General features: G+C 34.8%; 2 protein-coding genes across 4 annotated transcripts; one reads left to right on the forward strand and one right to left on the reverse strand.

Moving 5' to 3' along the window:
* Positions 1 to 8,277: 8,277 nt before the first annotated feature.
* Positions 8,278 to 10,039, forward strand: LOC122275284. Of its 2 annotated transcripts, none has more exons than XM_043084278.1 (3): positions 8,278 to 8,947; positions 9,069 to 9,464; positions 9,717 to 10,039. In XM_043084278.1, exons 1-2 carry the CDS (start codon positions 8,410 to 8,412, stop codon positions 9,461 to 9,463), a joined length of 933 nt encoding a protein of 310 aa, XP_042940212.1. In that variant the 5' UTR covers positions 8,278 to 8,409; the 3' UTR covers position 9,464; positions 9,717 to 10,039. The 2 variants fall into 2 exon arrangements, with proteins under 2 accessions (XP_042940212.1, XP_042940214.1); XM_043084280.1 differs by having other exon boundaries at positions 9,069 to 9,459; positions 9,712 to 10,039.
* A 7,762-nt stretch (positions 10,040 to 17,801) lies between these two features.
* On the reverse strand, positions 17,802 to 23,429 carry LOC122276094 (quinone oxidoreductase PIG3-like). Of its 2 annotated transcripts, XM_043085559.1 has the most exons (7): positions 22,977 to 23,429; positions 20,569 to 20,748; positions 19,470 to 19,551; positions 19,288 to 19,395; positions 18,977 to 19,135; positions 18,017 to 18,243; positions 17,802 to 17,937 (listed from the first exon to the last, which is right to left on the reverse strand). In XM_043085559.1, exons 1-6 carry the CDS (start codon positions 23,298 to 23,300, stop codon positions 18,047 to 18,049), a joined length of 1,050 nt encoding a protein of 349 aa, XP_042941493.1. In that variant the 5' UTR covers positions 23,301 to 23,429; the 3' UTR covers positions 17,802 to 17,937; positions 18,017 to 18,046. The 2 variants fall into 2 exon arrangements, with proteins under 2 accessions (XP_042941493.1, XP_042941492.1); XM_043085558.1 differs by having other exon boundaries at positions 17,802 to 18,243.
* Positions 23,430 to 23,433: the final 4 nt, after the last annotated feature.

The following is a 23,433-nucleotide window of genomic DNA, read 5'->3' on the forward strand; positions in this document are numbered from 1 at the left end:
AGTTTTGCTTATAATGATGTGATTGAGGAGTAACTCAAGGCCTATGATTTGCGTGAATGGTGTGATTTTTATTTTTACTCCTTTGTATATGATTTGTATGAATTAAAAATTCTGATTTTATCTTCTCCAATGTTATGGAATTTCAGATTATGGAATTGAGATTAAGGAATGTTGTTGTTGCCTTCTCAAGAAATTATGGAATTGGTTTTAATAGTTTGGTAGGGGTTAGAAAAAGATGTTTATTTTGTAGTTTTTCTCTTGATAGCTTTGTACTAATGTTTTGCTCACTCCTTAATAATGAAATGATATTGATTCGTATGGAAAAGAAACCAAACAGATAGAGTGGGGGTAGAAATGAACTCATATGAAAAAAAAAAAAAAAAAAAAAAAAAAAAAAAAATCTGATCCATCGAGTTATGGCAATTGGGTCAAGTCAGATCAGGCACAGATCCAGCTTGGCCACATTGGGTAGCAGGCCTAATGTTCACTAAGATAAGGTATGAAGCTCCATGCTAGATCAGTTCTATGCCATCCCAATATCTGGGGAAAAAGGTATTGAAATAGAAGATAAAGAGAAATGTGAAGTCCAAACAAAAACAATGGCAACATCAAAAAGAAATAACCCAGAAATTACCTGTCGATAGATGTAACCTTGCATATACAGCCTCATCCTTCCTACGGTATGTACAGGGAATCTTCCGACAAAACAACAAAAACAACTGATAAGACCAACGGCTGAGGGCTCGACAATTGGCATTCAGTTGAGAATTGGACGGTGTAGACTTTGACCAAGAAGTTGGGAGGAAATAGCTTAACCCCGTTGTGTTCTACGCCGTTGGCGTTCGGACAATTTATTATGTGTCAACACTGTGTGAATTCACCAATCCCTTCACTCAAACCGACTCTGCTTCAGCTAAGCAATCATCATTATATACTATTTATCTCTTTCTTTCTATATTTTTTATTTATTTTTAATCTAACTAATTAGCCTTCGACCAATCCCAACAGTAACTTAAGCCAAACCGACCCTTATCGGATTTGTGCGGTCGGGCGATAACTGATAAGTGTTGACAAGTTTTCTTCACTCTTCTATCCACGACAGGAAGTGTTTTTTTAAATTTACCTTGATTAATTAGTTGGTTTCACTTCTATTTCTAATACAATTTCTATTCATAAGTTGGTAACAAAATATAATTTAATTTGTAAGATTTAAATTTATAAATATTTTTATTACAGATCAATTCTTGTCTCATCAGCAGTATAGAATATGTATCCTACGTACCAGTTTGAGATTAAAATATTTCTATTTTCTTTACGTAATTAGGTTGATTGAAGTAGATTTTATTTTTTATGTTTTTGTAAATATATAGTAATTTTAGATAGAGTCTACAAGTTTCTTGTACTCTATTTGAAAAAATGTAAATTTTATTATTAAAAAATTAATTTTTTTATATAAATTTCATATTTATCTATTTTTTTAAAAATAAAGCACAATTTACCAACCCAAAAACTATAAATATTATTTATTTTTTTAATTAAGCAAAAAGAGGCGTTATATATACAACATAATTGAAAATTCATGTCACTTTGACCAACCTTACGTTCATTGTTCAGTTGTCGTTCACTATTTGTGGCAATCACATAGCAAGTCATATGAGATTTCGTCTATCTTAGGTTTAAAGACTTTATGGTCAGCTCTATCTTGTACCGACCATTTCTCTCCTCATATCTCTAATCACCACAAACATCCGCCGTTTACTTATTTAGGATAATGGATACATTTTTTAATATTGATTTTATCAGTTAGTTCTCTTTTTTTCTTTCTTACTTTTTGAATTTAGATTAAAAATTTTAAAACATGATCTTCTTATCTAATTTAAAAGAAAATAAACTCAATCAACTAATTTAATTAAAAATAAATTTAATTTTATAAAAATTAACCTTCTTTTACTTGTTGAGTAAATTTTTATAAAATTAAATATATCTTGAATTAATTTATATGATTATGTTGGTTGATTGGATTTTTTTTTAAAAATTATGCAAAAAAATCATATTCCAAATTTTTAATCTAGATTGGAAAAGAAAATAAAAACTTAATAATAAAATAATAATAATAAAAGAGATATAAGAATATCATTACATTTATTTATCTATATAGACTTCGCTTTATATAATAATTAGTCCTGAATTTAATATAATTATTGGAGATAAACCCATACGCACGTAGTACTTGCGCCATTCGATGATGAACATGTGAGCTGATGAATGGACTGGGTCTTTGTTTTTGTTTGCTAAAAAGGTGGAGAGAGGACAACGTCGACATGTTTAGAATGAGTACTGTACTTAGAGTAGGCGGTCCAGGCCCACCCTCTGCACATGTGTTAACAAATTTAGTCTAAAGTGCACAACAACCTCGACGCACGACCATAGAAGTTTAAAGAAAATTAAAATAATAATAGCTACGATATAAACCAAGTTAGTTGAACAGTTCCGAGATTATAGGCCTTCTTAAATCAACATACGCATCATGACTTGTTGACAAAGTCTCTTATAGATTGACATCATACGTATGCAACTAAAGATTTGTTTATGCTTAGAATCTAGATATTAATTATTTAGGTTTCAGATATTATTTTATGTCAAATATATGTAAGGATTCAAGCAAAATTCAAATCATGTTGAGATTTCTATTTTAAAAGAATTAGTCAAGTTTTTAATTAGAGTATTTTTAAATTTTCTATTAATTGTAAGAATTTTTCTTTTCTTATTTTTTCAGACAATGTGAGATTCTATTTTTCACTCTTTTATATTCAATTTTAAATATAATAAATAGTTTACAATTATCTAATACTATATTATAAAATGATAAGAGAATGATGAGTAGCATTACTCGCGTAATATAAAAGAAGTTAGGATATTTTAGCAACATGTGACACGAAAATGATATCATTTTAAGAGTTACATGATAGTTTTCAATAGTCTTAACTATTTTCAAGAATAAAATCTCATGTAGGTAAACATGTTATAATGTATACATGCTAGAAGATGATCAAATATTAATAGTTGTCAAAATACTAAGTTTTGATCGATTTTCACCCATCGTGAAGTTGTCCAAAATTCGAATGAAAAACAAAATAAAAACGTTCCGTCTTCACAAACTTAATTGCTACAAAAGTGAGAGTTACATACTGACGTGACACTACTATTTGTCAGTGTCATATTCGTAGCTCATGCTCGAGAGTTCATTATAAAGTGTTCAGAAATGCTTGATATGTTGCTCAAAAACTGAAATAATTAATGCTACGTAGGCGTATTATAATTTGGTTTTGTAAATATATATTATGTGTAGACGGACGCATAAGAACTCAAAACAAAACTATATAGAAATCTTTTTTTAAAAAAAAAAAAAAAAAAGACCCTGACAGCTAGTTTACTATTATTCTTGACGACTGCTTTGAAAGTTCAAACTTCAAACACTCATATTAAGTAACCTCCCTTTACAGGTCGATTTATATATATATATATATATTTATTTATTTATAGACCCTCCCATGCAAGTTTTCTCATATGGCGGTCGCCTGAGAAATGGGCGGTGCTACAAAACGTCTTTGGATTTCGTTATTTACTTTTGATTCCTTCCTGAGGGGCCACCCTGACCCTCCCTCCACAAACCGCGTCTTGCTACTTTGGAGGGCTTCGATCTTCGTTATTACTAAATACTCTGACTCCAAAAATTTTAAAAAATTATAACTATTACTAACCGTGTTTTCGTCTTTTCCTTTGTAGCTCCTCCACTCGGTTCTCGACTAAATTATTAGAACATGTCAACGATCGTTAAATTCCCAGAGAAATCTACGTCCTAGATTTAAGAGATAGACGGAGATTTTACATTTTTATGCATTTTATTAAAAACTCTTTATTTATTATATATTCCTCTTATTCTAAATTCCCTACACATTAATATTAATTTAATGATTTGGCAAACTTCTATATATATTGAGAAATATTTTAGACTCAAATTAGATATTTCATAAAATTAAATTAACAAATTAATATTACGTACGTTGATTATATAAAATCATATTAATTTATAGATATATTTTTATAAATCTATCTGTAACTATATTATTAAGTAGTTTCTTAACGACTAAGGGTATATATAGAAAGTTGACGGAGTTATGTGTAAATCACTTTCAAGGGGTTAAATTCCAGGAAGTTACCAAATCAAATAACATTCTTTTATGAAGACCTTTTGCTTTTTATCTGTAAATTGCAACGAAAAATCCGGGTACTTTTTGTAGACAATTAACAGGATCTAGACCAATCGAAAATGGACAGGTGGAGTGCATGGTAGTTAAGACATAACAGTAACTGCCTATCGATCCTTGGATATATTTATTATTGTGGTGGGTCTGGCTTAGCTAATTAAACATTATCCACTTAATATTATATTTTGCCACCCCAACTGACGACAATTCAATGTTTGGGTTCGGTTTCGACGTCGACGACTACCTTAATTTTCTTGTTGTGATGGATAATATATATAACGTAACGCGTACTTGGATGAGGGTTTTTTTTGGGTGGGTTTAAATAACCAACACCTACTTGCTTAAATGCATGAACGGAAAAAAAAAAATACAAGTCAAACGGTTTGAGCCTTTTATGAGCGAGCTCGATCGCATATAGAGCCAAACTTGGGTGAGGCTCATGCATGTAGGATCCCCTTTTCTATTGAAGTAAATCAATATATCTCTTTATATTACGTAACTCTTAGGAATATATAATCAAGGTTCATCTTTTCACTACTCAGAAGATGATTGCTTACATTAACCGTAGTAAGAGCACGGAAAATTGAGTGTCTCTTATCACAACTTTCTAATTTAATAGCGGAAGTATTTACGGATTTTCCAAATAAACATGTCGGTTTAACCCTTAATCCTTGTTCTCAGTGACCCGATCAATTCGATTAGGCACTTGCCATTTATATATTTGCATTATTCAACAGAGGAATTAGCCTTTATATGGAAAATAGTAATGAATTAGATCTAGTTTAGCTAATTCCTACGTATATATATAAGAAGCAAGTTTCCTTATGAACTATTCAGTTAATTAAGGTGCATGAACAAAAGGCAACAATCATCAAATTAATGAAAATCCAACTTATTTGTAAATATTGTTAAGAAATCATCATCCATTAATTAATCTTTACAAGAGATCATGAGAGTCCATTTGGATTGAGAAATAGTACTCGATCTCATCTCATCATTGTAATCTTTTCAAATTCTTACACAAAATATAATAAATAATTCAATTTTTCTAATCTCAATTCAACTTTTTTAAATTTCAAAACAATGATAATATCAAAAAAATAATATTCTAACAATATTTTATTTAATTTTCATCTAAAATCATATCATGATCTCGTATCATTATCCAAACAACCCAAGTTATATAATTAATTAATATCAAACACATATATGAATGTCAAGTGATACTTATTATTATTATTATTATTATTATTATTATTATTATTATTATTATTCTACTTTTATTTATGTTCATTATATAGTTGCTATGCTATTCGTCAAGTCTTAGAAACTATATTAATGTTAATATACTTTACTACATACATAACCAATATTCAGACACTTCCACCAACGTACATATATATCTGAAGTACTACGGTATTCGATGAGCAGCTAGAAATCATGCAGCCCTTCTTTTTTAATATATATATATATATATATATATATTTATATATTATCGTGTTTTCGTAGTAGTTGTGATCCATTCAATCATGATATTTCGAATGACGGACCATTTGTCCCATATATACTAGTCCACATACACAAATTATTAAAGACCATCAGGGTTATGCGCGCAGAAGCTTTTTTAGAAATGTCTCTATATTTAGAAATATCTCAATCCATTTGGAGTTAGCTAGCTAGCGGTGGGATATGCAGATTGCAGGGTGCATCGCAATCATATGGTGCTGATGATCCCACAGTAAAAGTTTGACACAGACCAAAGCATGGTCAGAGTTTGGATGGGGTTGTGCATGTCATGTGTCACGATCATTAGTATGCATCTTACCATATTGTCGGATGTTCGTGTCATGTAACTTTTATATATATATATATAACATAGGACATTAATATTATTATTTGTTTTTTTGCTAGCTGGCTATGGGGAGTATGTAAGTACGTACGATGATGGTATACATACAAGTAATATAAATATAAGATCATGCATATACTTTTTTTCTATATGGTAGAAGATTTTGAATTCAGATTCTTTATTTAAAGAACTAAATCATATGTCATAGGTTATCAAATTTTTGATATCCATGCATTAACGTTTGTTGGGAGATTCATTAATCCCCTAACTACTTAAAAACAAGCTAGCTAGATAGATCAATATCATGTACGTACATACGTGTATATGTATACTACTAATTAATGATCAGTTGACTTTAGTAGTCCATTGATTAATCAAAAATGGCCACACGTCAATCCCTGAGAAAATCATCTTCTGCGGCCAGCTCGATGTAAGATCAATAATTAATATATTTATTGCATTTTAATTCATTGAATGTGATATATCATTTTACGTACAACTGTTGATCAGTCGATCGTCTCTTGTAGGTCGTAGGATCGATCGGATCCATGCTCTCTCCCTCTCTCTCTCTATATATATACATATATATATATATATATATGCTGTCATGCATGCATAATCAATCGTGTTGTGAATTATTAGATTCTTATGAATTAGTTTTGAAATATAATTGTAAATTCGGGAGTGCCATCAAGTGTGTGTGTGTAATTTTGGTGGGGGTGGGGCATATTGTATCTACAGGCTGCTAGACACGTACATCATGACCAACTTTAATTTTAATAATTACGAGAAAGAAGAATTGAAGGTGGACTTTAAATCAACAAGCAAAGTGAAAGGCATGCAATATGATGATGACAAGTACTACATATATATGCATGGTCGGTCATCGGGGCAAAGTGCGTCCCCGAAGATGTCGGGCACATGAGCACATGACATGCATGCATTGCTACCCAGAGCCAGCGGGCGGTAGGGCCGCAGACATTGGACAGGCGGGCGGGTGCATGGGCACTTCATTATCTTTTATATTTCGTCGTCTTTCTTCTAGTTGCATGATATCTGAACATTCAAATGATTTCATACGACCGTTGAGATTTCAAATTATATAATATCGAACTATTCAAATCAATTAATGACGTTGCAGCTGGCACCTAAAGCCACGTACCTTTTGATATTGTTGAGATTAATTTGCCTGTAAAAGCACCTTCTCTTTTCATTCACAGCGAAGACTTCATACCCATTTGATATAAAGAAATTAAGCTGATCTCGAATCTCGATCTCGTTGGCCTACCAGAATAAAGATCGAATATTGTACGTGACAATATATATTCAGCGAGCGAGGTAGTTTTGTTTTTTTGGGAAATCATGATTATAATTTAATTATAATGTTATGAAACTAGCCAATAAAATTTAAAGTAAAAAAAATAAAATATATATATATAACTTAAAAGCATATAAATATAATTCTTATTATATATTTGATGAGTTTTTCTATTTGTAAGTTAATTAGTGTATAAAATATATCATTTATGTTGTTAACATGACAAGACTTGATTTGTTAACAACATAAAGGATATTCTTTACTGTATTCTTTACGCACCAAATTACGAATAGGATTTTTCATATTTGATTATCTAGTTATGAATGTAAAACTTTAAACAAAATTTAATTAATAATTGAGTTAAAAGAATATTGAACTTCTTCAAAATTCTATACCAGCTCACTCCATTTCAATCTACATCCCTGTTTATGCACTCATCATGATCCCCTTCTTTGCCACCATGTCCATTGTCCTGCAAGCTAAGATTACTCAAAAGTTAATTTACATTACAATTAAATTGTAATGGCCCACTTTTCTTTTCTTTTCTTTCTTATTTTTCTTCCTCCAACGAAATTAAAAAAAGCTACCAACATTATTTTAAAAAATATTAATCATTATTGTTTTATCGCTTTATCACAATCACGCTAGTAGATTTTATTACGTGGGCCACCACGTATGGAAGAAGGCAGAAGCTCCGACAATAGGAGCTCCAACCCTCACACGTGCCATGCCCTTACACGCATTCCGACCGTTGATTTCTTCTACCCTTTTGATCCAACGATTCAAGTTCTAGCACAAACCGCGTCCCTGCTCCCCTGCCATCTCTATATATCTCCCATTCACCTCGTTCATCCACACCCCTCGTTGGTATCACACACACACAGTGACTGTGTCTTTCTGACAAATGGCGTGGATTCTGGGTCCGAAAACTCTGCTCGTTTCGACGGGCGTGGTGTTAGTGGGTTTGGCTTTTGATGCTCTCTGTGCCATTGGCCTCGGAGTTCTCTGCCTCTCACTTGCCCCTCATCTGGGCCTCGCTTCTCTCCTGGCTCAAGCCCCCCTACCTCTTCTTCATCGTCAACGGCATCATCATAGGCATCGCTGCAACTTCACGGTTCCACCACAACCACCACCACGACGGCTCCGAGCGACAAGTCCCAGACGATGATCCACCACCACCACGGCGTACGCCTACGGAGGAGATCTCGTCGGAGTTAAGCGTTTATCACATGACGGATGTGACGCACCAACAGAAGAGAGAAGAGGCTAAGGACGAGGTTTCCGAGGTGACGAAGGCTGGGCTGGTGATGAATGGCTATGTGGAGGCGGAGGAGGAGGAGGAGGATGATGATGATGGCGATGAAGAGGCTCTGGGCTGGAAGTCCACGGGGAACCAGACGAAGATACTATACCCTTCGGAGACACAGTTGACGGAGTGTTTTTCCCCGGCGGAGAAACCTCTTGTTTCTGCGAGGTTCGGTCACCGGAAACCGGTTAAAGCCAGTCCCCAAGGTAATTAGTATTATTATTTAGTTTTTTCTTTATTCAATTGGAATTTATTTAGCCCAGTACTACAGTAACGGTTAGATTTGAAAGGGCAGAGTGGTCATTTTAAGTAGCAAATATCTTTCAGGTGGAAGTGGGAGAACGTTAAGGGTGGCGAAGACCAAACAGCACGAGACGATGGAGAACACGTGGAAGGCGATAACGGAAGGGCGTGCGATGCCGCTGAGCAGGCACATGACGAAGTGCGACACGTGGGAGAGCGACGGCCGTCGTCAGATCGACTCCCTAGAAGAGCCATCCGCGGTGAAGAAATCGGAGACGTTCAAGGACCGGACCAACTTGCAGCAGAGGCCATCGCCGGGCAGCTCCAACTCTAAGCTGCGGAAAGAGCCATCTTTGAGTCAGGACGAGCTGAACCGGCGAGTGGAGGCGTTTATCAATAAATTCAACGAGGAAATGAGGTTGCAGAGGCAGGAGTCTTTCAATCAATACATGGAGATGATCAACCGCGGTGCCCATTAACCAAAGAATAATGATAGCCTTACCACTATTTTACCACTCTCTTACCACTTTTTTTTTTTTAATTTTTAATTTTTAATTTTTTTTTACTTAATAATTAAGCAAGTGACTATCACTAAAATTATATATTTTTAAAATTTTTTCTTAATGGTTAAGGATGTTAAAAAAATACTTAAAATAAAATGATAAAAAAATAAATACACTACAAATGGTAAAATAGTGGTAAAAGAGTGGTAAGTGTATCATTACCCTTAACCAAAAGCCCCCCCCCCAATTAAGTAGGCCATTAGTACAAATATTTGTTTCTTAATTCTAAGGAATTTGAAAGGGATAGAATCTAAGACACACTAAATTCAGTTGATTATGTTGAAAAAAATAAAAAAGAGATTGATTTTGTGAAAAAAAACAAAAGATATGTTTTATCTCTTCATTATAGGAATAGGATTAAAAGCTTGGTATGGAGTTGCTTAGAGGGGGAAAGAAGAAGTTTGGAGTTAATTGTGTAATTAAATACTTGAAATTATGGGTTTTGTAGTTTTATATGAATATGGATGTGTAAAGGAAACATCCTTTAGTTTATATTCGTTGTTCCTTCGTTAAATATTAGATGGAAAAATATAGTTGCAAGTACAATTGTGCACTAATCTGTACATTAATGTAATGTGATTGGTCAAAAAGTAAATTTTATTAAAAATAGTGTTAATTTAAATTTTAAATATGAATAAATCAGTGTTGATACGCAGATTAATGCGCGACTATGTTTGTATGTAGCAACATATTAGATCGGTACAGTTACGTTACACTTAATATTATTGTCTGCTGACGATTTTTCTTCACTTTTTGGAGAAAGAATTCTTTTTAAGTTTTTGTTTGAATAAAAGTGATGGATTCCCACCAAAATCCTCTATCGATAAGGCAACTCTGGTTTTTTTTTTTTTTTTTTTTTTTTTTTTTTTTTTTTTTTTTTTTACCATTTTTTAAAGCTATTTAAACATTTTTAAAAAATTTAAAAAAATCACATATTCATTTAAAAATACTTACTTAATCACTAATTAAAAAAATGAATAAACTATTTGGGTAGAAATTATATTTGAGAATGGTATTATCCTATCGGATTATGTAGCACTGTCTTTTTAAAAGTAAGATCCACGCATGAATTAGATTTTATAATATTTATTTATAATTTAATATTATCTAAAATATTTATATGCAAGTACTAATAAACGTTGTAAAGCCATATATTATTGCAACTTGTTAGATATTGGGGTATAAAATCTTATTTATTTAAGAGTTTTGCTACATACAAGTAAAGTCGTATATTAATCTACGTATTAATACTGATTCACATTAAATTGATACGTAGATTAGTACATAATTATGCTTGCAACTAGATTTTTCTTTTATTTAATTTATATCTAAAACATATGAAATTTGAGCTTTATTTTTTATTTTTTCAAGCAACTTAACAATTAATTAAAAGACATCATAATTATATGATGTTTGGGCATGAAACCCTTTTAATTTGATAGGTTTTGAATTAGTCGAGCTTGTCAACATAAAAGGGAAAAGTCTGAATGCAGGCACAATGCGCACCCATTTGCGCACTGCAGCTGACGTGGATTAATAAAACGAAACGTTTTGATCTGTTTCCATCTTCATTGTAAATGAAACGCCTCATTTTGATTTTGTACAGAACGGGAATGAGTCTCTTCATTTTGGACAAGTCTGAATGCAGGCACAACGCCAGGGTCGAGTGTGCCAATCGGCGGGTCAGCCCAGCAACATAGTCCTCCTCGTCGCTCTCAGTCTTACTTGAACTGACAACAGACTCAACCGGAGAACCGAGATCCGACGAAGTGCCGAAAGAGCCAAACCCGTAGGGAAACTCGAAGGGGAACAAATACCTCGTCGCCTCGTTTTGATTTTGTACAGAACGGCCAAGTCGTCGTCGGTGAGAAACTCAGGTGGTAGCCAAAACTCGGCGTCGTCCAAACTCGCAGACATCCGGAAAATCCTTTCAGGAAGAAAAAAATAAAAAAAAGAAAAAAAGAACCTTTTTTGGTGGCCTCAGTGATGGGAAGGAAGGGGGTTCGTTTCTGAGTTAAGATTTTATAATCAAAAACGTAGGTGGGAGGTTTGCTGGATTTGCAGGCTCGGGGAAGAAGCTCTGCAACGCGGGACGAAATGCTGAAAGCTTCTTTCGCGTTTTCCTCTTTTTCCTGTTTTCCGATCTTCTTTCCTTTTTTTTTCACTTGCCACATCATCTTTTGTCCGCATTTTCGTCCGCCGTGTGCCTGCATATAGCAGGACTCATCTAAAAGAAGCCAGTTAAAAGGTGCGAAAAGCTGCATTTGTTGGTCTATTTTTCTATTTTTAATTTTTTTTATTTAATAATTAATGAAATGGCTTTTAATGCATTGATCAATGATTTGTCTAATTCTAACGAAAATTCTTATCGCAGTCCTGGTCGAAGATTATAATTTAAGTTTAAAATATTATTAAAATATTATATTTTAATATTATTATAATTTTAAAATTTTAAAAAGTTAAATTTTTTTATTATATTTTATATTAAAAATTAAGAAAATTATAATAATTAAATTACATGAGTTCGTGATAAATTTATTAAGCAAACGCAGCCTAGTAATGAAACACTGCGTTTCAACCATCATCCCGTTGCCCTCCCCTCACCCCATCTCGGAAGTCCCCATCGCATCCCCTCACCCCATCGCCTGTCGTCGTCGCCGTCGTCGCTCCACATCGTATGCTACGTCGTCGTCCCCTTCCTCAGAAAAGAGTAAGTCCCTTCCTCTCCCTCGCCCTCGCCCCATCCCCTTCTTTATGACACAGTTAGAGGATTTTCGACGGGGCCCCACGTAAGTCGTCCACCACTTGAAGCTTCGTGATCTCATCCTTTGCCCAAAATGAGCTTCGCTCGCTTGCCCTCTAGTTCTTTCGTTGAATGTTTCGTACTGGGGTTTGACCTGAAGACATATACTCCCGAGTGCGATGAAGTCGTGCACGATTTTGTCCAGGTGTGATATTGGTTAGTCTATACATTGCCTTTTTTGTGAATGTTTAAGCAAGCTTTGTTCGAGAATTTGGATGTTAATGATTTTACATTTTCAAGTGTGATACGGGTTTGTGGCTATTCAACGCTACTAGAATTGGGGAAGCAAATACATGGGTTTTACTTTAAGACGAGCTTTGATTCGTCAAGTTTTGTGGGTAGTTCTTTGATTTTGTTGTATTCTAAGTGTGGAGTTATCGAGGGAGCTTATCAGGTTTTCGCAGAGTTACCAGTTAAGAATTTTTGTATGTGGAATGCAATGCTGATAGCTTGTGCTCAGCATACCCATACAGATAAAGCTAAATTTCATCTTTTTTGTGTGTTTTGTATGCTTGTAGCCATGTAGGGTTAGTTGAAAAGGGGCGAGATTACTTTCAACTAATGAAGGAATATGAAATTAAGCCAGGGGTCAGCATTATGCTTCCATGGTGGACTTGCTTGGCTGTGCAGGAAAATTGTAGGATGCAGTTTCGATTATTAAAGAAATGCCTATGGAACTAGCAGAGTCTGTGTGGGGAGCTTTATTGACTGGGTGTAGAAATGCCTATGGAACCAACGCATGCAACCTTTCCATAAGGACATCAAAATATTTGAGCACAGAGCACAGCATTTGAAACACTTTTATGCATAAGACACCAAAAATCGGAAAGAAAACAACCTATCATAAGGAAAAAAAAGGCACTTGGACAATTTTTTTTATGCGTAAGACACCAAACCCTCGGAAAGAAAACGACACGTAAGACACCAAAGGTGCAAAAAAAGGCACTTTTATGCGTAAGACACAAATAATGGGAAAGAAAACAAACCTTGAGCGTGTGACTCTGTCGATGATGGATGTGCTTGTTCCATCGATGGTAGAAGAGATTGGATTGAGGTGGTCGATGATGGTGGAGATTTGGTCGGAGGTGCAGCAGAGGCGGATTGCAAAAGAGATTCAAATGCTTTCTCGTTTGTTTTGCTTTAGGTTGAAAAGATGGGTTTAGTCATTTTACACATTGGGATTGCAATACAGTCCTAGAGGACTGTATATAGTACCGCTCTTTTTTAATTGACAAGTTTCATTCAAGTCTTTATTAAAAAAAAAAAAAAAAGATTCTATTTTAAAAAAGTGAAAAAATATATTCTATATTAGTGAGATTTAATTTTTTATAAAATGGTTGTATGAAATTTGTCTATATAAAATTTGTACTTAGCATAACTCTTGTTAAAAGAATGATGTCTATAACTTCTAAATATGCAAATACGGGACAAGCCCCTCGATTAAGTTAAAAAAAAAAAAAAAGACTCGCCAAGGGTCTCGTATATCCGAGACTTCTATTTAGTATTACTCAACGATTTAATAATTATGTTTCATAAATCAATGATATGTTCATCTTAAATATTATAATTGCTCGTCATACTTGTTGATTTTACATATTTTAAGTGATTTTATACAACTTGAATATAAATAATTTAAAATGCATTATGTAATTTGAGATTAGAAAACTACAAAAGAGAAAATTAATTGTACTCGTGATTCGCAGTGCCTTCTCGTTTCTACTAAATTGTGTGTGGATTTTGGCCAATATTGCAATCGTAATATATATATCAAATTTTCAAATCCACACATTTGTGCCACTTTTTTCAAAATTCAAATTTCAAGACATAGACTTCATTTCTCCATTTTTCCAATCACTTTAGATTTTGGTGAGATGGGGAATAGCCAAGACAACATAGTTTAGGTGAATTGGTTCGGTGTAATTCTTTTGTATCTCTTTGGTTGAAGAAGGGAGATGGCTATACATAATGAATAAAGCTACTGTGTCATCTCAGAGTGACCGTTCTATTTGACCATTAGTTAATTTTTTTTTCCTTAATGATTACGAAAGTGAGTGTATTGATTTTTTTAAAATATTTAAATATATTAAAAAATGTGAAAAGAAAAATAACTAGAAAATAAAAACTTCAAAATGACCTAGTGGTCAAATGGAGTGGTGCTACTTACGCGGCAGAGTAGCACCACTCATATATAATACCCTCAAAGAGAGATCTTTTTGGTTAGTAAGGTGATCTATCACCACTACCTCACTATTATTTACAAATTATTTATTATTTTTTATTACTATTTATTACTTTTTTTTTATTACTATTCATAAATCATATGAAATCATCTTAATATCATAATGTAGACGCCTCTTTAACTAAGTCTTCCCAAGATACACCACAAGATCCATCTTTTATCATTTCCACATTACCTCCCTTCCTCTTTGTTCCACATTCGCCTCCATCATATCTATTGGATTATTTTTTCAAGCTTTTTTAGTTTTTCTTCTCTCCTCCTAGCTCAGTCTATGATCAATGTGTTTCCTTTTGATGGGCAAACACCCACACACTCTCCATCACGCCACTCCCCAACCTTTGACCTTCATATACTAAGCAAAATGGCTACAAAATAACCAACATGTGAGGCTCATGTGTGCCGCGCGGCCTAGACTGCATTCAGGCTCTGTGCATCATCGTGCCTACGTGATTCTAGTTGTAACATGTGTTGCACTAGCATATTCGACGTCCTCGAATCTCTTAGATCTAATCCACCCACCCCAACATCCAAGATGCGTGACTGTCATGCGCTAACATATATCATGTTTCTTAATTTTGAACAAGGGTAATATTGTTATTGTACTATCCAATTAACTCAGCTAGGGCTATTTTACAACAGGCAATTGATTTAGCGATAAGTTCTCACAAGTTATAGTCTAGCATTATATTTGAGAACGAGATGATAGTTTGCGAAGATTTATTTATTTATTTATTTATTATTTTTCAAAAAAATAATATAGATGTCACATGCTAAAAAATAGGACCATGCTAGTTCAATATATAGAAAATGGATTCTTTTTCTTGGTTTCAATTTTTTTTTTTTTTTTTTTTTTGGGCTTGAACAAACCCAAAATATATAGTTGGACATGAAGGAGTTTTAAAGACAACCCATGCCTTTATTCAGTAGCCTTCTCATCTATCAAAGTCTTTTTCAGATGGATAAATGTGGGACCGAATTGAATGTGATGTAGGATTTCTAAGATGTTTAATATAGAGATAGGGATTCATATATATCAAATTCAATTTTTTGTCCAAATTGGATGGTCCTATTTATAAAGAAAGAAAAATTAGGGTTAAATGTCTATTTAAAATTCAAACTGCTAAGAACTGTTACACAAATATTATTAATAGTTGTTACGACCCATGCATATGTTATGTCACACAAATCATCTCTTGGATATTTTCTCCGTTGAGATTAAGTCATCTTCTCTTATGGAGGCCGGGATATGAGTCTATGTTTTAGACAAAATGCTTACTCTTAGACGGTTTGTCTGTAGAGAGTTACAATAGTAATTAAGATTATACTAGTCACAAATGATTTTGATGTATTGGTGAAGCTCTAAACGCTATAGTTGTCTTGTAATCTAGGAATTTCTTTTTATGTATCCGGTCATAAATGTAACTTTTATGTGATGAATGAATGAAGTAAATATTCTATTAAAAAAAATGAATCTTTAGTCCTATTTATGGTTAATCATTCAACCTTAGGCATAGATTCTCTAATCACAAAAACTAAAGCCACTCTTATCAATCAAGTTCTTGTTGGTCGTCTAATATCATCAAAACCACTCAACCCCCACTCCTTGTTCAAATCAATTTATGAGTTTGCTAGCAATTGCATCATAGAAGACATTGAAGGAACCACTTATCTCTTCACCTTCCCATAGTACTCATAAACAAAGGAGATTGTTTTTTTCACAAAGTCCATGCATGGAACATTGGAACTTCTGTAATACCCAGAGCAGTAATCGTCCATCTAATACACCTAAGCTTGCATTTGTGTTGTTGTTAAGTATGACAATATCGACAAACTAGCTTTTTTAGTGTCAATGGAATAAGTTTCTGATGAATCTGTATAGATAAAGAATTATTCAGAAAATTATTTCCGAGTAAGATATCAGCATGCATATTTGGAAAGTAAAGTATTTTTGGTATGTGAAATTTAATAATAATGAACCAAATAGCAATATCTTTTGGCCTTAAACTCTAATTTGTTTCTCTCCCATCGATTCCCTTGATAGCAATGAAACTTCTCTTTAGCATGCATTTTTAAGAAGGGATAGCATTATATTTGTAAGAGTAGTTCTACACCCACCAATGAGATGGGTCCCGATAAGGGAATTTTTGAATAATGCTATATGCTACACCATTATCTCACTTCCATCCTACTATATATGATCTGACGTATTTATCACCATTTGATAATAAAGAAACATGCAATAAATGATCATTCAATGATGGTAAATGTGTCACATCTTACTTTAGTAGGATATAAGTGGGATGGTAATATGATATATAGAATTTTCTTTTTGTTTATGTTTTTCAGTGAAGTCATTTAAAAAGCATTGTTTTTGAATCTCCAGAGCCTTCTAACCTCTCAATCTGGGACTGATTTGTATTGAAAGATCTTGGTTCAAATATCTCTACAAAAGTGGCAAATTTTCGTAGGAGTTTATGGTAATCTCTACAAAGTATACGGGAATGGTTGCCTTTTTGGTCTTTGAACTCTTTTGTCGTCAGTGAAAATATTGAGAAACATCTCAGTGATTTGAAAACAGCCATCTGGATTCAAAAGTGTTTTACCATACAGATGAAACCCGAATCCAAACCACGCCTAATTTAACATGAAGGATTGGATAAGAAAGTTGATTCTTCTTTTAATACACTAGAAGATGGCTTATTTCTCCTGTGCATATGTTTTTGGAACCAAAATCATTACTACCAAATTCTTCTGGGTCTTACGGCTCTTCTATTTTGTGTTTTCTTGAAAATTGTACCTCTTCTTCTTCACCTTCTCCTCTTTCATTATAATTTCCACTCATCACGTTGGCTTTTTGTGGGGTGTTTATCTTTGTCATCTTCGTACAATAGTAAGAACTAAGATATTTTCCTTAAAAGTGTGTTAGAAGGTCTTCATATTCAAGAAAAGTGTTCATTGTTTTGCTGATATTTTCATTCATTTCTTTAATTGCAAGTTGTTAGTCTTAATAATGATTCCTCCAATAGTCTAAAATTTTTAACGTTTCCATACTCACTGTAATTATAGTCGTCTTTTGCTGAAGGACCATAATCTTCTGTACCATAGAATAAACAAGGGATTTTTGTAATCACGAGGATTTTTCATGCCATCATGAAGATTTACAATTTATATGTAGCATTCGTCTTCATAATTTATTCTAATAAAAAATAACGTATCATAAATTATTATCGATGTGAACTATGCTATGTTGAGTGACGTCTGTTTCAACAGGTCACACTGGAACAGGACATAAACAACACTAAATTTCACAATATGTACAAAATAATCCAAGTTTCCTAAGTTAAAAGCCTGCAACAAAAAATATGCATCAGTTGTAGCAGATATTCGCACATCACATATACACATCCCAAAGGTCTTAAAGCCATACTCATTTAAGAGGGGAGAACTGATCATTCTGTCATGGAACAAGAAGTATCTTCCCAATATGCTTGCTACTTTCCATAAGCCGGTGAGCCTCTGCCGCTTCAGATAACGGGAAGGATTTGTAGACCACAGGTGTGATCTTTCCTGTGATGATAGCAGGCCAAACATTCTTCTCCACCTCATTAACGATTGCTGCTTTATTTTCTGGACTTCTGTATCGCAAGCGAGAAGCTGCATTCACAAAACACATATTCAGTCAAAGACTATAATTCTCTGTGCATTACTTCTGTATTGCAAGCGAGAAGCTGCATTCACAAAACAACACATACTCAGTCAAAGACTATAGCTTAAACGATTGTCTTTCTAAGAAACATTTAAATCATCATGGCAGCTCTTACGATGAAACATGCAATTTCCAGCGAGTTTACTATCGGAGAAGGCAGCTAGAAAGACATAGAAATGATTTAGGAAGCACTTTTCATTGATTAAAGGATGCATACGTAGGGAAAAAAATCGTCAACAACCTTAAACTTCCAAAAGAATATTCTAATGAAACAGAGACAAACGACTGTATGGATGTATAGGCCTAAAGTTTTTCAGTAAGGGTCTCAGTGAAATGGTTGAAATAATGTGCAAAGCCTTTTTGCGATTCTTGAATCAAAGACGAGTGGGTGGATCAAATATGAGATCCATTTCTTTGTTGCAGTATTGGGTCACTTCTAACTTATGCGGGGAAAAAATTGGGGGGGAGGTACCTCTTTTACCCAGGAAAATGCTTCAAGGCAGAGCTATTAATAAAGGTAGGCAGAATGTTTAGTTTCATTCTATTGCTCAACTCGTGATGGAATTAAGAACAAAATAAGCAAACCTTTAAATGGTATTCAAGAATGGGAAAGATGAAAGCTCATCCAAACTCCAAAAACTAGATACCGAAACTTAATATTAATGAATACTGTTGTAATACCTTTCACTGTGAGACATCTAGCAAGCAAACAGCTAAGATTTACTTCTGTAACTGCCCCACACATCATGCTGATAAGAAGAAGCCTCCCACCAACATTTAAGCTGTCAAGGTTTCGCTGAAAATAGGCTGCTCCAATATGATCCAGAATAACATCAACACCTGCCATTGATTACTCATGAAGTTGGCCTTACTCCTCACCAACCACAAGAAAAATAAAAATAAAATATCTATACCATACTCCCTCAAACATTGAGAGATGGGGGGGATATTGTTAAATGAAGCATATATGATTGATCAAAGCTGCAGCATACCTTTCCCTTCTGTTTCTTGCTTCACCCGGACAACAAAGTCCTCGGTCTTGTAATTGATACACACATCAGCTCCAAGATCCTTACAAACAGCTAGTTTTTCTTCACTCCCTGCTGATCAAGATCTGAAATATATGAATGCATGGATACTGAGTTTATGTAATGAGATGAGCATGTTGTTGGACCTGCTGTGACAAACACTTTTGCTCCTTGGTATTTAGCTATCTGAATTGCAAAGGTACCAATACCACTGGAGCCCCCATGGACCTGAAATTTAAGTTCTCAATTCACAATTAAGTGGTGAATTGGGACTAGACTGGAATATGAATGAAACTGATTTGAATAGGCTATAGATCATGTAAATTGGTTTTTCTCAGTATCAACCACAACCACACTGAATCCCTAAGGTACCTACTTACACATAGTAAGATATTTCAGGCTTTTTTAATTAAGATATTCAGGATTTTTGTTAATTCTACTGGTCAACTCGTGAATAAGGCATATTAATTTAAGTGTTGGCTCGATTTGAACAATTGCATTACAATATCTTTTTGTTTCCATTTTTTTGTTCGGCTTTTACCTATTCATTCTTGTAAATATAGCAAGGACATGAAGGTGTTTTTTTTATAGGTAATAATTGATAAAGATATTGAAAAAGAATAGCTGTTCCCCCCGCCTTAGAGTGAGACACTAGAAATTATCAATGGAGCTGAAATCCCAACAAATAATCCCAAACCCCTGCGAATGAAATAGAACAAAGGCTATCCACTGCAAGGCTCCAAAGAAAAATATGGAAGTGACTGATCCAATGGCAAGAGAAATGCCTCACTGATAACATATTCCAGGTGGGAAGAAGAGGACTCAAAAGGAAACCCTAGAGAGAACTGTATGACTCAAAACACTTCCATTGTTTAGTGCGGAAGGCAATCTTAAGGGCTGCGCATAGAGATAGTTTAAAAGCATAGGAGAAAGTTAAAAAAAACCTCAGGGCAGAAACCCTAAAAGACTGCTGGGTAGCAACAGGGGAAGGGGAATGAGGTATGAAGGTATAATTTTGTCAAAAAGGTTATATGTAAAATTGTAGTTATTTGAGTTACAGTAAATGATTAAGCTCAGTAAATATTAAGAATGTTCCTTCCAAGTGATTACACCAATGCCATGATAGTAAGATAGTAACATAATTAGTCATATAACATAGCAGATGCCAACAAATGTAAGATCCTAACCAATGCAAGTTCCACTAAATTATCGAGAATCAGAAAACAGATTAGGCTAAGTGCTTACCAAGAATGTTTCCCCAGCAGATAGCTGATTTATCATAAAAACAGTGGACCAAACAGTACACGCCACCTCAGGGAGACTAGCAGCATCCTCCAAAGAAACTCCGGGTGGGATAGGAAGAACTTGTGTAGCTGGAACAGCCACTTTCTCAGCATATCCTCCCCCATTGAGAAGAGCGCACACCTAGTATTACGTACCAAGAATTATGCATCTCTATTATGTGTAATACAAATTTTGCACAGTTACAGAAGTCTGTAAAAAGGGGGGAAAACATTGTCAAAACAACAGTTCCGCCCAACTACTTCCAAATGCAACTACAAGACACTAGTCTTTGTATCGTTTCAAACACCTGAAGAGTAATCTTTACATTATGAACTGTTAAGATAGTTATTTCCAAAAAAAAAAAAAAAAAGCTTCGGTAAATTAAACTCGAACAGAAAAAGCAGTCGAAACACAACTCTTCCTTAACACGAGAACAGATAATGTTACAGAAAGAAGGCACATTGAAATGTCCTCTGTTTGACTGAACTCAACAAATCTTGTCTTCACCTACTCTCCTCATTCCAGTGGAATATAATGACAAGAAGAAGGAAGGAAAAAAAAAAAAAAAAAGTCACTTAATCTTGTACAGCTCGGATGAATCTCACGTTTCACCGAATACTGAACACACCTTCCAATTATCTGCCACAGAAGCATCCTCAACATGGACCACACTATACTCAACAGGGAATGCTTCCTTAAGGGACCTATCACCACACCACATATTGTGATACCCCATATGATAAGGATAAGGGTAGATGGTGTATGGGATCCCACATTGCTTGGGAAGGAGAAGTTCTTGCTCTTTATAAGGTTCCAATGGAGCTCCAATTGTGTCATTGACTAGTCCTTTTGGAGTATAGGCCATGTGGTTTGGGCCTTCCATTGGGGCATTACACAAATCATACCAAAAACGTATCATGATCTATATCACCCACCTCAAATCTGATATGGTTAAACCTCCTCTTCCTTTTCTAATATTCTTCCATAGACCTACTCTATACAGCCCTTGGACCTCATTTGTAGTCCATCTACCCACAGGCCTCCATATTGGAAACAACCACTTCTCTCCTTATAGCATCTCTCTTGTATTAATAGCACCATAGCCACTTTCCCAAAAGTGCATAGTTGAATCAAGGCAGATTATAAAACCCCAACTCCCTTAAAAAATCAGAGAACAAATCTTTTCCGAACTTCTTTTTTGATAAGTAAAAATATTATATATATATATATATATATCAATAGGAGTAACCAAGTACACTAGACGTATACAAAAAAACACCTAACCCATACTAGAGAGCTCCTAATGACCCAAAAAGCCCGTGAAAATTAGAAATCGATTTGGAATATACCAAGCCTGAATTGGAATATAACACACCTCCCCATCCCCAACCCCTTGTTTCCCTTAAGACTAATACTCCTCCTGAAACTCCCTCTACGAGGACGTCTTCATAAAGCCCTCCCTTTAATCTTCCCTCGACTTGAGCTACCTCCCTTAGTGTCATAGTTAATTGTCCAAGAAAGACACTTTAACTCCCTATTTTTTAAAACTTGATTTGGTTTCTAGGGAGTGGCCCACCTCAATCGCAATGAGTAGTGCTTTAAATTGGTCTTCACATCCTCCATATGAAAGCCCCACAATATGCTGAATCTCGTTAACCTTATGTAGAACCCAATCCGATGGTGAACCCGCTATATTGTTTATTGGTGGGAGAGAAACTAGGGGAACAACATTATCCCTAGCCACAGTTCCCAACTGCACTTTCGACCTTAGACATTCCTCCTCACAAGGCACCAACGACAAACCCATAAGAAAATCCCCCTAACCGCCCCAAAGAAAATCTGATTGTATCCTCCCAATATGCTTAGCAACAAGAAAGGAAAGTAGGAAAAGAAACATGAAATATGTGGGCAGGTTAAAAAGAGTTCTCTTTATCAAAGTGATCCTAACCCTTTGGACATATATAATCTCTTCCATTTGGCGAATTGACGTTCAATATTTATAATCTCATCTCAATACTATTAATCATACTTCAACCAACAACCTTTCATTATTCCATGACTATTATTTTAAGTTATAGGCAGAAAGACAAGTAAGAAATTACAAATATTCCTACTTTAATTTTCTACACAGTTTATAAATTGCAGAACTCTTGTATTTGATACCCTGAAGCCAACGGGGAATTCTAAAATAGCTATAAAAATCTAGAAGCCTAGACTTTTACAGCCAAACACTTGGTGTTTTGAACTGTAAGAAAGCAGTTCGAATTCGCTTGATTACTTCTTTTCCTCCCTAATCTCAGCAACCAAACAACATAACCAAAAAGAATCAAAAGCTTGGATTCTTGGACAGAAACCAAAGCCAAGACTACCTGATCGCCGATTTTCCAGCGTGAAACGTTTTTTCCGGCGGCCAGGATGGTGCCGGAGCATTCGATACCCAGATAGGGACTGGCACCAGCGGGAGGAGGTGGGTGCGAGCCTTTCCTCCGAAAGGTATCAGCTCGGTTCAGAGCAGCGGCGGCGACGTTGATCAGAACGTCCTCGTCTCGAAGTTCGGGGTCTCCCACCTCTCGTAGATGGAGCACTTCTGGGCCTCCCGGAGCGCTTATCACTATAGCCTTCATTTTGTTCACTGCTCTGTCTGCTGGTTCCTCTAATAAAGAGTGACCGTTCACTTTGGAATTAAACGACATTCTTCGTGGACAACAACTTTTACGTTAGGAAAGACGACATGACGTTTAACGATACGAAACTCAGCATGGCAAAGTTCAAACTGTCGATCCAAGAACGCTACGATTGGTTGGGACGGGGTGGTCCATAAATTAT

The sequence above is a fragment of the Carya illinoinensis genome, chromosome 9, assembly GCF_018687715.1.
Source record: "Carya illinoinensis cultivar Pawnee chromosome 9, C.illinoinensisPawnee_v1, whole genome shotgun sequence".
NCBI classification, from domain to species: domain Eukaryota; kingdom Viridiplantae; phylum Streptophyta; class Magnoliopsida; order Fagales; family Juglandaceae; genus Carya; species Carya illinoinensis.